The 14,421-nt window shown below is 35.6% G+C and overlaps 2 protein-coding genes across 4 annotated transcripts in view; one reads left to right on the top strand and one right to left on the bottom strand.

Annotated features, from left to right (window-relative positions):
• zgc:136872 overlaps positions 1-14,421 on the bottom strand; it is a 413,995-nt gene that overhangs the window by 246,678 nt on the left and 152,896 nt on the right. The gene's annotated exons all lie outside the window — the stretch shown is intronic.
• The window catches only part of c17h14orf132 (chromosome 17 C14orf132 homolog), a 43,325-nt gene continuing 33,459 nt past the window's right edge, over positions 4,556-14,421 (top strand). Inside the window, exon 1 of the mRNA XM_087290118.1 lies at positions 4,556-4,856. Within this exon, the coding sequence (XP_087146244.1) occupies positions 4,830-4,856 (27 nt within the window). The 5' untranslated portion in view covers positions 4,556-4,829. The remainder of the gene's footprint in view (positions 4,857-14,421) is intronic.

Genomic DNA, 14,421 nt, shown 5'->3' with positions numbered 1-14,421 from the left:
ACTGAAGACACTATTCAGACGGGGTCTGAATACCAATCTACAATCTGAATTGGCTTGCCGTGACGAAGGAAAGAAATTGAACGAACTCATTGAACTTACCATCCGTCTTGATCATCTGATTCGCAGCCGTAGAAATCCTCGCACACAGCTCCATGTTTCAAGTGACACGCCCCCTGATGAACCCATGCAACTGGGTTTCACCCGTCTCACCCATGAAGAAAGAATGCATCGATTGCAAAATCATCTATGCCTGTACTGCAGTCAATCAGGGCACAGGAAATCCACCTGCAGCGTACGACCTCAGACACCAGTTCAATCGGTGAGTCCTTCCCATGTTCCTGCACTTTTCAGTGTACTGATTCCTGTGATTATTAAATTTGATAAAAGAATGATTAATACTACGGCTCTTGTCGACTCTGGATCTGCCGGAAACTTTATATCTAAGAAATTTGCTTTATGTCACGAACTATCTCTCAGCTCGTATGATTCATGTCTTGCAGTGGAAACACTAGACGGTCGTCCTGTGGGTGAAGGACGCATCCGTATGATTACGAATAAGCTACAGTTACAAGTTGGTGTTCTACACATTGAAGAAATGCAATTCTACATTATTGATTCAGTTAATCATCCACTGGTGTTGGGACTGCCCTGGTTAAGGCGACATGATCCTCATATCTCCTGGAGGGACGGACAGATATTGCAGTGGAGTGAGTCATGCATGAAACAGTGCATCCAGCCCATTCACAAAATTCCATTACGAACCACCAATGTGTTACCTGAACTCGTTGATGAACTAATCCCCATTGAGTACCATGACTTACATGAAGCTTTTAGCAAACAAAAAGCTACTCAACTTCCCCCACATCGACCAAGTGATTGTGCTATTGAGTTAATTCCAGGTTCAAGTCCTCCAACGGGTCGAATATTCCCTCTGTCACAACCTGAGCACAAGGCAATGTCTAAATATATCGACGAGGAATTGGCCAAGGGTTTCATCCGACCTTCTACATCTCCTGCTTCAGCTGGATTCTTCTTTGTAAAGAAGAAAGATGGCAGTTTACGTCCCTGTATTGATTACCGAGGGCTCAATGAAATCACCGTAAAATTCCGCTATCCATTACCCCTCGTACCTCCTGCCCTGGAACAATTAAGAAAGGCTAGATATTATACCAAGCTTGATCTTCGCAGTGCATATAACCTTGTCAGAATCCGTGCTGGTGACGAGTGGAAGACCGCGTTTTCCACCACTAGGGGGCACTATGAGTACACGGTAATGCCCTTCGGCCTGTCAAACTGTCCATCCGTGTTCCAATCTTTTATGAACGATGTCTTTCGGGATATGCTGGATCGCTGGGTCATCATTTACATCGACGACATCCTCATATATTCAAACACGATGAAGGAACATGTTGAACATGTACGTATGGTGTTGCAACGCATGATTCAACATCGTCTGTACGCCAAATTAGAGAAGTGTGAATTTCACCAGACACAGATCGCCTTTTTGGGATACGTCATCAGTGCAGAAGGGATTACCATGGATGATACGAAGGTACAGGCAGTTCAACGATGGCCGTTACCCCAGAATCTCAAGGAGTTGCAGCGATTTCTAGGTTTTGCCAACTTCTATAGACGGTTTATCAGAGGCTTTAGTTCAATAGCCGCACCATTAACAGCCATGACCAAACGAAATTCCCACAAACTATCCTGGTCCTCTGAAGCACGCCAAGCATTTAGCGATCTGAAGACTCAATTCACCACAGCTCCTATTCTCCGTCATCCCAACCCAGACCTACCTTTCATTGTGGAAGTGGATGCATCCAACACAGGAGTCGGTGCTGTGTTATCTCAACGTCAGGGTCAACCATCCAAAATGTATCCATGTGCCTTCTTCTCCCGTAAATTGACCAGCGCAGAACGAAACTATGATGTGGGAAATCGCGAATTACTGGCAATGAAATTAGCCCTGGAAGAATGGAGACACTGGCTGGAGGGGGCTAGTCAGCAATTCACCATATTAACTGACCACAAGAATCTGGAATATCTTCGCTCAGCCAAACGTCTAAATCCCAGACAAGCTCGTTGGGCTTTGTTCTTCACCAGATTCGACTTCATTGTCACCTATAGACCAGGGAGTAAAAACAGTAAGGCAGATGCACTATCCAGGCTATCAGAGGATAAAACCCCAATTAGTGATGAAACCATTATTCCTACGAACTTACTAGTGGCTCCAGTACAGTGGGACATAATTACCGAGATCCAAGAGGCCAACCGAGAAAACAACCCTCCAGTAGACTGTCCGAATCACCTGATTTTTGTACCCAATAACATACGTACCAGATTACTGACCCATATTCATGACACTCCCAGTTCGGGGCATCCAGGCATCACTGCAACTTTGGAGTTAGTCAAAGCCCGTTTCTGGTGGCCGTCCCTCACGAAAGATGTAATTAATTATGTTCAGAAATGTAAAATTTGCCAAAGCACGAAGGCATCTCACCAAACCCCTGCTGGCCTGTTACAACCGCTACCGGTTCCGCAACGGCCCTGGTCCCATATAGCGGTGGACTTCATTACGGATCTCCCTGTTTCCCAGAACAACACAGTCATTCTCACGGTGGTTGATCGTTTCTCCAAGGCTTGTCGCCTAATACCGTTGCCCAAATTGCCCTCTGCCTTTGAAACCGCAGAAGCCCTGTGCAATCATGTATTTCGAATGTTTGGCTTACCTGATGATATCGTCTCAGACAGGGGATCCCAATTCACTTCCCGGGTATGGTCCGCTCTCTGTAAAAATCTAAATATTAATGTTAGTCTCACCTCAGGGTACCATCCTCAATCCAACGGCCAAACTGAACGTATGAATCAAGAAGTCATTCGATTTCTACGTTCCTACTGTCATCAGCAACAGCACGACTGGAGTCGCTATCTGATGTGGGCAGAATATGCACAAAATTCATTAATAAAGCCAGCCACGGGTATTACGCCATTCAAATGTATTCTTGGCTACCAACCACCCCTGTTTCCATGGTCCGGAGAACCCACTGAGTTACCTGCTGTCACGGATTGGCTGCAGCGGAGTGAGGATGTCTGGAACCAGGCTCACAGACATCTCATGAGGGCAGTCAGGAGGAGAGAGATTCAGGCGAACCGTCACCGACGCCAGGGACCCACGTATCAACCGGGGCAGTGGGTGTGGTTGTCGACACGAGACCTTCGTCTGAGATTGCCCTGCCGCAAACTCAGTCCCAGGTATGTAGGGCCATTCAAAATTGTACGCCAGATTACTCCAGTGTCTTTTCGCTTAGCCTTGCCTAATCATTATCGTATTTCTCCTACTTTCCACATGTCATTACTCAAACCCGCTGGTGGTCCACGAGAGGAGGCGGTTGAGGAGGAATCAGAAACCAGGACCCCTCCACCTGTCATGATCGAGGGCGAGGAAGCTTACCTCGTTCGAGAAGTGCTGGACTCTCGACGTCGGGGTGGCGCCCTCCAATATCTGGTGGACTGGGAAGGGTACGGTCCAGAGGAACGGTCCTGGGTGAATGCTAGAGATATTCTAGACCCAACTCTCACGGAAGAGTTTCATCAAAGGTTCCCAGAGAAACCAGCCCCCCGACAGCGCGGTAGACCCCGGCGTCAGGTGCCTTCTCGCTTCAGGAGCCGCTCGCAGGAGGGGGGTTCTGTTGTAAATGAGGGCGATGCCAACCCTCTTGTGCACCACCAGAGGGAACCATCGCCAGAATTCTGATTCGACTCACGGACTCAAAATCCCATAAGCCCTGCTACCTGGCACTGATTACGGTCCAGGTGCAACTCATCAGCTCTCGTGTATATATACCACACTCACGCTCCGGTTCATTGCGAAGTCTTGATTTGCCTGGCTGTCATTTCTGAGCGTTCCATACTCCCTGCTTCGGACTGATCTGTGTTTCTGACCCTGTGCTTGTTCTACGATTACGAAAGACATCTGCCTGCCCCTGATCTCCAGCCTGTTATTCTGACCAGTAAGATATCTGCCTGCCTTTGAACTTTTGCCTGTCCCACGTTCTGTCTCCTGGATTGCCCCTTTGTGTTTGTTTGTATGTGTGCTCTTAATAAAGCTTGCAAATGGATTCAATGCCTTCTGACTCATCACAACACTTACAAAGAAGATCATAGTAAATTGAAACAGTGTGGTTAATAAGAACTTGAGAAATAAATACATTTAGATTTTTTATTACTTATATTCAAAATGCAGCACAAAACATAATTTTAAAAACAATTGCCAAAAAAAAACAAGTCTAGTGAAAAAAAAAACAATATTAATAATTGATCTTTAAGTGATTTATGCATTGTTTTGTGTTTTTTTTTTTTTGGATGGTTTGTTTGTTTTTCGTTCAACTAGTTAGAATGAGACCTTAATACATTGAGTTTTTTTAAACAAATAATTTAAACAAACATCGTCCACAATTGCCAAAACAAATGGGGGTAAAATAAGCTTCTTCTTTTGATCCTGAAGTGAAATATGACTGGGACATTTTCTTGACACATTTACCAACTGAAGTCATTCAGGCATTATAAGTGTGATCACGCGTGATGTGACGCGACATGAAAGGTGGAGGTAAAACGAGAGAGAGTGAGAGAGAAAGAGAGAGAGAGAGAAACGCGGTCTCTCAGAGTCTCGCATCATCCTCAGTGTTTCCTCTCTGATGTGTTGTGTGTAAATGTGGATCTGTAAGGATGAAGACTGAGGACGTTTGGAGTCTCCGTCAGACACGCTGCTCTTTAATGTTCACGAGGAACTGAAGAAACACTCCAGCAGGAACTAAACACACTTCTTCGTCATGGATCTTTCATTCATGGCCGCTCAGGTAAGACACCAAATCAAAATACGAGCTTCACTTCAACCTGTTCACTCTGAAACATCCGAGTTCAAGTGCTCAGACATCACTTTTTAGATCCTAAATGAAACGGTTTGTTATAGTTTTAAACCACTCCTGTGATTTGCATAATGTATTTTGATATAATTATTATTATTTTTGCAAGTATATAATTGCTTTATATATATATATATATATATATATATATATATATATATATATATATATATATATATATATAGATAAATATTTACTAGGATTTATTTTGGTCAACAAAGTGAATGGAGATATATTATATTTCATATACATTCATTTTTTTAAACTCCAGTCATGCCTCATCTAGCGTCTAGAGAAATCTCATTTAAAAAAAAAAAAAAAAATATATATATATATATATATATATATATATATATATATATATATATATATATATATAATACAACTACAAAATAAATAAAAATGCATTAATTATATTGACAAAATCAATAATAGTAAAAAAAATAAATGCAGTCGTATAATAATATACAGAATAAATACATTAGGTATATTTTAATAAGTAATATACAGTTATATTATATATACAGGGATTTATTTTGGTCAACAAAGCGACTGAAGATAGTTCACTTTATATTTCATCATATATATTTTGTATTATATGAATTAATTGCAGTTATATTGTTGTATTACATCATTATATACATAATTCTAAAGCAACTTGTATTATATGAATTAAAATTTTTATTCTTTAGACGCCAGTAATGCCTCATCTAGAGTCTGGAGAAATCTCATCATAAATAAATAAATAAATAAATAAACATAATAAAACTCCAAAATTAATAAAAATACATGAATTATATTAAATAAATAAATAAACATAATAAAACTCCAAAAGTAAAAATACATCAATTATATTGACAATATATATTTTAATTAATAGTAAATTAAATGCAGTTATATTTTTGTATTATATCACTATACACATAATTTATACATTAGTATATTTAATTAATATACAGTTATATTTACGGGGATTTATTTTGATTACAGCGACTGAAGACAGTTAACTTTATATTTCACAATATATGTTTTATATTATTTGAATTTATATTTTTATTTCTTAAACTCCAGTCATGCCTCATCTAGAGTCTGGAAAAATCTCATAGTAAATAAATAAATAAATATAATATAATATAATATGATATAATATAATATAATATAATATAATATAATATAATATAATATAATATAATATAATATTATATAATATAATATAATAATATAATATAACATAAATATAATACAATTTACTCATAGACTAATATAATATAATATAATAATAATAATAATGTATAATTTAATATAAATATAATATAACTGTAATGTGATATATAAATAGGAAATTATAATATAAATATAACACAATATAAAAGAACTATAATATAATATAATATATAAATATAATTTTAATATAACATATATACATATATATATATATATATATATATATATATATATATATATATATATATATATATATATATATATATATATATATATATACACACACACACACACATACATTTCCTAAATTATAATATTATAATTTCCTACACACACACGCACGCACGCACACATATATATATATATATATATATATATATATATATATATATATATATATATATATATATATATATATATATAATTTAAATAAAATATACTATAATATATATAGAATAATATAATAAAACTACAAAATTTATATAAATTAATTAATTATATTGACAAAATATTGTATTAATAGTCAAATGCTATAAAGCAACTGAAGACAGTTAACTTTATATTTCACAATACATGCTTTACATTATATAAATTTATATTTTTATTTCTTAAACTCCAGTCATGCCTCATCTAGAGTCTAGGGAAATAAATGAATATAATACACACATAAGCCGATTATTTTTGTAGGTATTTTTTTAACAATTTATTAAGCATACCAGTTAAAATGAGACAAATGGGCACATGTATGGGAGAAATTATGGATCTTTGTCAAACCCCCCTGGCTACAGACCTTAAAGAAGCATCTCAGAAGACGACCCCGCTGTTCATTTGTGCTTCATCTAAAACTCCACATCTATAATCCTCTTAGTCTATGCTGACAAAATCTTCAGCAGCTCAAACACTCTAATGGCTAATGGACAGACGACTGCTTCTCACTCAGGGCTGCTGTTTATGCTAATGAGGGAGAGATAGGCACTAGTGGGCGGGGCTTTCCCCCTCTGATGACACGTACAAAGGGAGAATGTCAATCAAAGCGTTCCAACAGACTGTTTATATCAAGCCTGATTATAAAAAGTAAAATTAATTCATGTTGCCCATTAGAGGCTGGAGATATTCACAAACTGCTGACACACGACTGTGTTTAAACCCCTAGTACATGTAATTTTTGCATAATGGCTCCCCTTCAAAATGTGTTGATTTATCTCCAGACATCATGGTAAAGACAGAAGTGTTGAACAGATGAATAATAGGCAGAGAAACATCGGGCATTTAGAGTGAAAGAAAGATGTGTTTTATCGAGACAAGATTGATCATCATCATCATCATCATCACCTAGTGTCTGAACAAACGCACCTATTTTTCTTCTCGTGACTTTTTGGGATGTGATGAAAACGAATGCAAATGAACACGACACACTCCATTAACCTACTGGAAGACATCATTCACCAATACAGCACTCAGACAAACAGTATTGTTCACAAACTCACACTGTAAACTCAAAAATATACAGATATCCATAATAAAATATAGGCCTCTCACAATAATCAATATGTTGATTTATTGTGCAATACCTAGAGATGATCTCAATCATGTTTGCCGTTGCAATATACATTTACAAATTCACAAATGACGATGTCAAAGTTTATAATTGGACATTTACCTAACAGGACGTTTAATAGTGGACATTTACCTTTTTAACATCAAATTATACAAGCTAAATGACATTAGGAATGATTAAGAAGAGTTATTATTGTGCAGTTATATAATCAGTAGCTTAAAATGATCTCAATACTATAATAATATTGCTTATCAAAACTATTTCTGTGGCAATATATCATGCAACACAAAGTCTTTATCATGACAGGCCTAGCGACACAATCAAAATGATACAATCTTGCTCGTGGTTATTATCGATCAGTGTTGGGTAAGTTACTTCCACAAATGAATGAATTATTTACATCATTGCAATTGTATTTAAATGACATTTTAATTACTGAAAAGTGTGAAAAGTTCATCAATAAGTTATTAAATTAGTTGACTCAACTTAAAATTAAACTTTATACAGTATAAATTCTATAAATCAAACTCAGCGACGACTAAAATCAGAGCCAAACAGGACATTTTAGCTTTAGTGTTGGGTAAGTTACTTCCAAAGAACAATGAATCACTATTTACACCGTTAAAATTGTATTTGAATGACATTTTAATTATTGAAAAGTCTGAAAAGTTCATCAATAAGTTATTAAATTACTTGACTTAAAGTTAAACTTCATACAGTTTAAATCCCAAAAATTAAACTCGATGTCGACTGAAATCAGAGCCAAACAGGACATTTTAGTTTGAAAGTGTGAAAAGTTCATCAATAAGTTATTAAATTAGTTGACTCAACTTAAGTCAACATCATGCAGTATAAATCCCATACATTAAACTCGACGACAGCTTAAATCAGAGTCAAACAGGACATTTTAGCTTTAGTGTTGGGTAAGTTACTTTTAAAAATTAATGAATTGCTATTTACATTATTAAAATTGTATTTAAATGACATTTTTGTTGTTAAAAAGTTAATCAATAAATGATTTAATTACTTAACTGAACTTAAAATTTTACTTTATGCAGTATTAAATGACATTTAAATGACATTTTAATTACTGAAAAGTCTGAAAAGTTCATCAATAAGTTATTAAATTACTTGACTTAAAGTTAAACTTCATACAGTTTAAATCCCAAAAATTAAACTCGATGTCGACTGAAATCAGAGCCAAACAGGACATTTTAGTTTTACTGTTGTGTAAGTTACTTCCAAAGAATAATGAATCACTATTTACATCGTTAAAATTGTATTTAAATGACATTTTAATTACTGAAAAGTCTGAAAAGTTCATCAATAAGTTATTAAATTAGTTGACTCAACTTAAGTCAACATCATGCAGTATAAATCCCATAAATTAAACTCGACGACAGCTTAAATCAGAGTCAAACAGGACATTTTAGCTTTAGCGTTGGGTAAGTTACTTTTAAAAATTAATTAATTGCTTTTTACATTATTAAAATTGTATTTAAATGACATTTTTGTTGTTAAAAAGTTAATCAATAAATGATTTAATTACTTAACTGAACTTAAAATTTTAGTTTATGCAGTATTAAATGACATTTAAATGACATTCTAATTACTGAAAAGTCTGAAAAGTTCATCAATAAGTTATTAAATTACTTGACTTAAAGTTAAACTTTATACAGTTTAAATCCCAAAAATTAAACTCGATGTCGACTGAAATCAGAGCCAAACAGGACATTTTAGCTTTAGCATTGGGTAAGTTACTTTTAAAAATTAATTAATTGCTTTTTACATTATTAAAATTGTATTTAAATGACATTTTTGTTGTTAAAAAGTAAATAATAAAGATTTAATTACTTAACTGAACTTAAAATTTTACTTTATACAGTATTAAATGATATTTAAATGACATTTTAATTACTGAAGAGTCTAAAAAGTCAATAAGTTATTAAATAACTTGACTCAACTTAAAATTCTACTTCATACAGTATAAATCCCATTAATAAAACTTGACGAAGACTGAAATCAGAGCCAAACAGGGCATTTCAGCTAGTGTTGGGTAAGTTACTTCCACACATTAATGAATTACTATTTACATCATTGCACTTGCATTTAAATGACATTTTAATTACTGAAAAGTTCATTAATAAGTTATTAAATTAGTTAAACTTCATACAGTTTAAATCCCATAAATTAAACTCGATGTCGACCTAAATCCGAGCCAAACAGGACATTCAAGCTTTACTGTTGGGTTAGTTACTTCCAAAGAACAATGAATCACTATTTACATCGTTAAAATTGTCTTTAAATGACATTTTAATGACTTAAAAGTCGGAAAAGTTCATCAATAAGTTATTAAATAACTTGACTCAACTTAAAATTAAACTTTTTACAGTATAAATGCTATAAATTAAACTCGATGACGGCTGAATTCAGAGCCAAACAGACATTTTAGCTTTAGTGTTGGGTAAGTTACTTCTAAAAATTAATGAATTACTATTTACATTATTAAAATTGTATTTAAATGACATTTTAGTTGTTGAAAAGTTCATCAATAAGTTATTTAATTACTTGACTTAACTTAAAATTCAACTTCATGCAGTATAAATCCCATAAATAAACTGGACTACGACTGAAATCAGAGCCAAACAGGACATTTTAGCTTTACTGTTGGGTAAGTTACTTCCAAAAACTAATGAATTACTATTTACATTATTGAAATTGTATTTAAATGACATTTTAATTACTGAAAAGTTAATCAATAAGTTACTAAATTACTTGACTCAACTTAAAATTCAACTTCATAAATTCCATAAATTAAACTCAACGACGACTGAAATCAGAGCCAAGCGGGGCATTTTAGCTTTAGTGTTGGGTAAGTTACTTCCAAAAACAAATTTTTTACTATTTACATTATCAAAATTATATTTAAATGACATTTTAATTGTTGAAAAGTTAATCAATAAGTGATTTAATTACTGGATTAACTTACAATTTACCTTTATTCCGTATAAATCTCATAAATTAAACTCGATGACGACAGGACATTTTAGCTTTAGTGTTGGGTAAGTTACTTCCAAAGAATAATTAATTACTATTTACATTGTTAAAATTGTACTTAAATGACATTTTAATTACTGAAAAGTCTGAAAAGTTCATCAATACGTTATTAAATTACTTGACTCAACTTAAAATTCTACTTCATACAATATGAATCCCATATATTAAACTCGACGATGACTGAAATCGGAGCCAAACAGGACATTTTAGCTTCAGTGTTATTCAAATGTACATAACAGACCTTCAGTAAAGCATTCAAGCCTCCCTGTCATTGACTTTTACTAAAATTGCCTTATTTACAATTCCCAGATATTAAACATTGTTTAGATAAAAGTTGATTAAGAAGTGGGACATTTATACCTATAAGCGCCAGCGTGCGTTAAATTTACCCACTATAAAAAAAAAATTCAATTCAATTCAATTCAATTCAGCTTTATTTGTATAGCGCTTTTACAATGTAGATTGTGTCAAAGCAGCTTCACATAAATGGTCATAGTAACTGGAACAGTGTAGTTTAGTTTTTAGTGCTTAAGTTCAGTTCAGTTTAGCTCAGTTCAGTGTGATTTAATCATTACTGAGAGTTCAAACACTGAAGAGCAAATTCATCGATGCGTAGCTCTACCAATCCTGAACCATGCGAGCCAGTGGCGACAGCGGAGAGGGAAAAAAACTTCACCTGATGGGAGTGAAGAAATAAAACCTTGAGAGAACCAGACTCAGTTCGGCACGACCATTTTAATTTCTCCACTGGCCAAAAGTCTTGTGCAGAGCTTCAGTATTTATGCACTGTATTCAGTATTTATGCACTGTATTTGTGCACTGCTTATACTTGAAATTACTCACCAGTGACTTTTACTTTCAATTTCACTCACTGAATTAGAGGTTATAACAAATGAATAAAGTCCCAATGACTAAAAGAAGACGATTTGTAGAGCTATTAAAAACACAAAACATAATGAATGATGAAGAGTCTGGAGAAATCAGTTATGCATCAGAGTATGATGGCTCAAACTTAGACATTTTAACCTACTCATGAATGTTCAAACTTCACTGGTGTTGTTCTCCTAAAATAATCTTGAAATAATCATTTCATGAGAGCAGGGGCACCCAAACTCGGTCCTGGAGGGCCGGTGTCCTGCGAAGTTTAGTTCCAACCCCAATCAGACACACCTGGGCTAGCTAATCAAGCTCTTATAGGCTTTCTAGAAACATCCTTGCAGGTCTGTTGAAGCAAGTTTGATCTAAATCTGCAGGACACCGGCCCTCCAGGACTGGGTATAGACACCCTGGTCTAGACACTTTTTGTTAACAGTGGCGTAAAACAGTGAAATAGTATGTTTGTTTTCTAGCAATTTCTAAACAAAATTCGTGCTGGGTAAAATTTACCCGCTCTGGCGATTTTATATAGTGACCTCCGACGGTTCTACTGTTAAACAAGTACATTATAAGCAACTTTAATTACCTGAAGATATTAGGATTTAAACAATTTAATCAGAAAATAAGATGAGATTTATTGGTTTTGTTTATTTTAGTGCTAAATTAAATTAATTAATATCAAATTACTAAAACACGAAGGCAGGACAGGGGCAGGACAGTAAATCTGACTTACTTCTCTCTTCCGGCTGCCGTTATCAGTTTCTCACTATTTCTTTTCCTTTCTGAAAGTCTTGATAACAATATAAGATTGCAATAAAAATAAGAGCAAATAAGCAAATAAGATTGTAACTTGAGCAAAAAAGGATTGTAAAAAATTATTTGTTGTACTCTTCACTGCACTCCAAGTTTACCAAACTATGACCCCATCTGCCTCTGAGCAACCTGAGATGTGAAAAGTGGCCATAACAATGAGTGAACAGCACCAAACTGAACTGACCAGACAGCATGTGCTGAATAATCAGATCTGTCCAATGAATCATCCGTCAGCAAACGACTCGCACTTCTAAACCACACGAATGAATCTTCTGGAGAAAACGAGTGACATTGGGCCCCGGTGGGGGACTGTGGCTCCGGGGAACACCAGCTGAGTAATACTGTATATATGGTACTGTACAGGCAGCATGGTGGCTCAGGGGTTAGCACTGTTGCCTCACAGCAAGGAGGTCGCTGATTTGAGCCTCGTCAGTTGGCATTTCTGTGTGAAGTTTGCATGTTCTCTCTGCGTTCGCGTGGTTTTCCTCCCGGTCATGCGGTACAGGTGAATTGGGTAAAAGCAGTGTATGTGTGTGTGAATGAGTGTGTATGGGTTTCCCAGTGATGAGTTGCAGCTGAAAGGGCATCCGGTGCGTAAAACATATGCTGGATAAAGTTGGCGGTTCATTCCGCTGTGGCGATCCCAGGTTAATAAATGGACTAAGCCGAAAATAAAATAAATAAATGAATGAATTCAGTTCCTTTTTTACAATGTTGCTGTCATGATCACCAGCGATATAACCCTTATAGATCACGGGTATTCATTTACTTTCACTCGGATCACAATCCCCTCGCCATATGGACTGCAACTCCCAGCATGCACCTCACACACACTGGTTCCTGTTTCATATTGATTACACAAACAGCCGGAGGATCATTATGAACTTATTACAAGGACTTAAAAAACAGCACACACACACTCATCAGGGCTGAGTCTTGTTAATCTGTTTTAGTGAGCATTACGACAAGTTTTCCTTGCCTTGCCTAGCTGTGTTAGTAGTGGTGCACAAAGCAAGGCTTCATGAACCACTGAAACATTCGAAGCAAATGTGTTAAAGCTTCGAAACCAGTCTCTAGTGACACCTAGTGAACATTTTTATGTATTGCTATGGAATAGCTTCATCAAAGAAACAGTTGAGCAAACTGAGGTATTAAACCACACGTTGTAGAGAGGTTTCAAGTGATTTAGTAGAGCGGTGAGGGTTTCAGACTAGCATGCCGAGATAATGGGTGCGAATTCAGGGTCATGCAGCTATAGATGTTTGTTTTTAAATGCTCTGTTCTTGTAACATATTCTGACTGACGTCAGATTGTAAACTTTGTGAATAAATATGTCTGGTTTTGGTCATAAAAAGTAACATTATTAAAATACATCAAGTTATAATATCAGAGTATTTGAACAGGGTGATATTCGAACTCAGGCTAATAGCAGCACAGTTACTTTATGCACACACACGGTCCACTAGACGACATGACATAGAGATTTTTTCCAACCCTGTCAGTCAAATGCAAATTCGCCAGGCCTCAAACACTTCTGAAATGACAGATGCTTTGAATCACTTTAGTCAAACGACCTGGATGTTTCGAAACATTTTAGTTACATGGTCTAGGTGTTTCGAATCACCTTAGTCACGTGACCTGGTGCTTCAAAATATTTTAGTTACATGGTCTAGGTGTTTCGAATCACCTTAGTCACATGATCGGGTGTTTCTAAACATTTAGTCACATGACCTGGGTGCATTCAGGATCTGAACACTGTCGAAACGTCAGTTTCACGTCAGCCATCCCTACGTGGTAAACCATTGCTTTGTTTCTTTGTTCACTTAGCTTGCCGCCTATACCAACTGCTCACCTGTTTCTTGACCTCGACTTTGGATTAACTGTATGTACCTGTTTGCTCCTGCTTTGACCACTGCCTGTCTTATCAATCTGTCAAATAAATTGTGGATCCTCAACTTTGTCGTCCAGCGT

The sequence above is a fragment of the Danio rerio genome, chromosome 17, assembly GCF_052040795.2.
Source record: "Danio rerio strain M-AB ecotype USA chromosome 17, GRCz13ab, whole genome shotgun sequence".
Lineage (NCBI taxonomy): Eukaryota > Metazoa > Chordata > Actinopteri > Cypriniformes > Danionidae > Danio > Danio rerio.
This window is presented reverse-complemented; position numbering and strand designations above follow the sequence as displayed.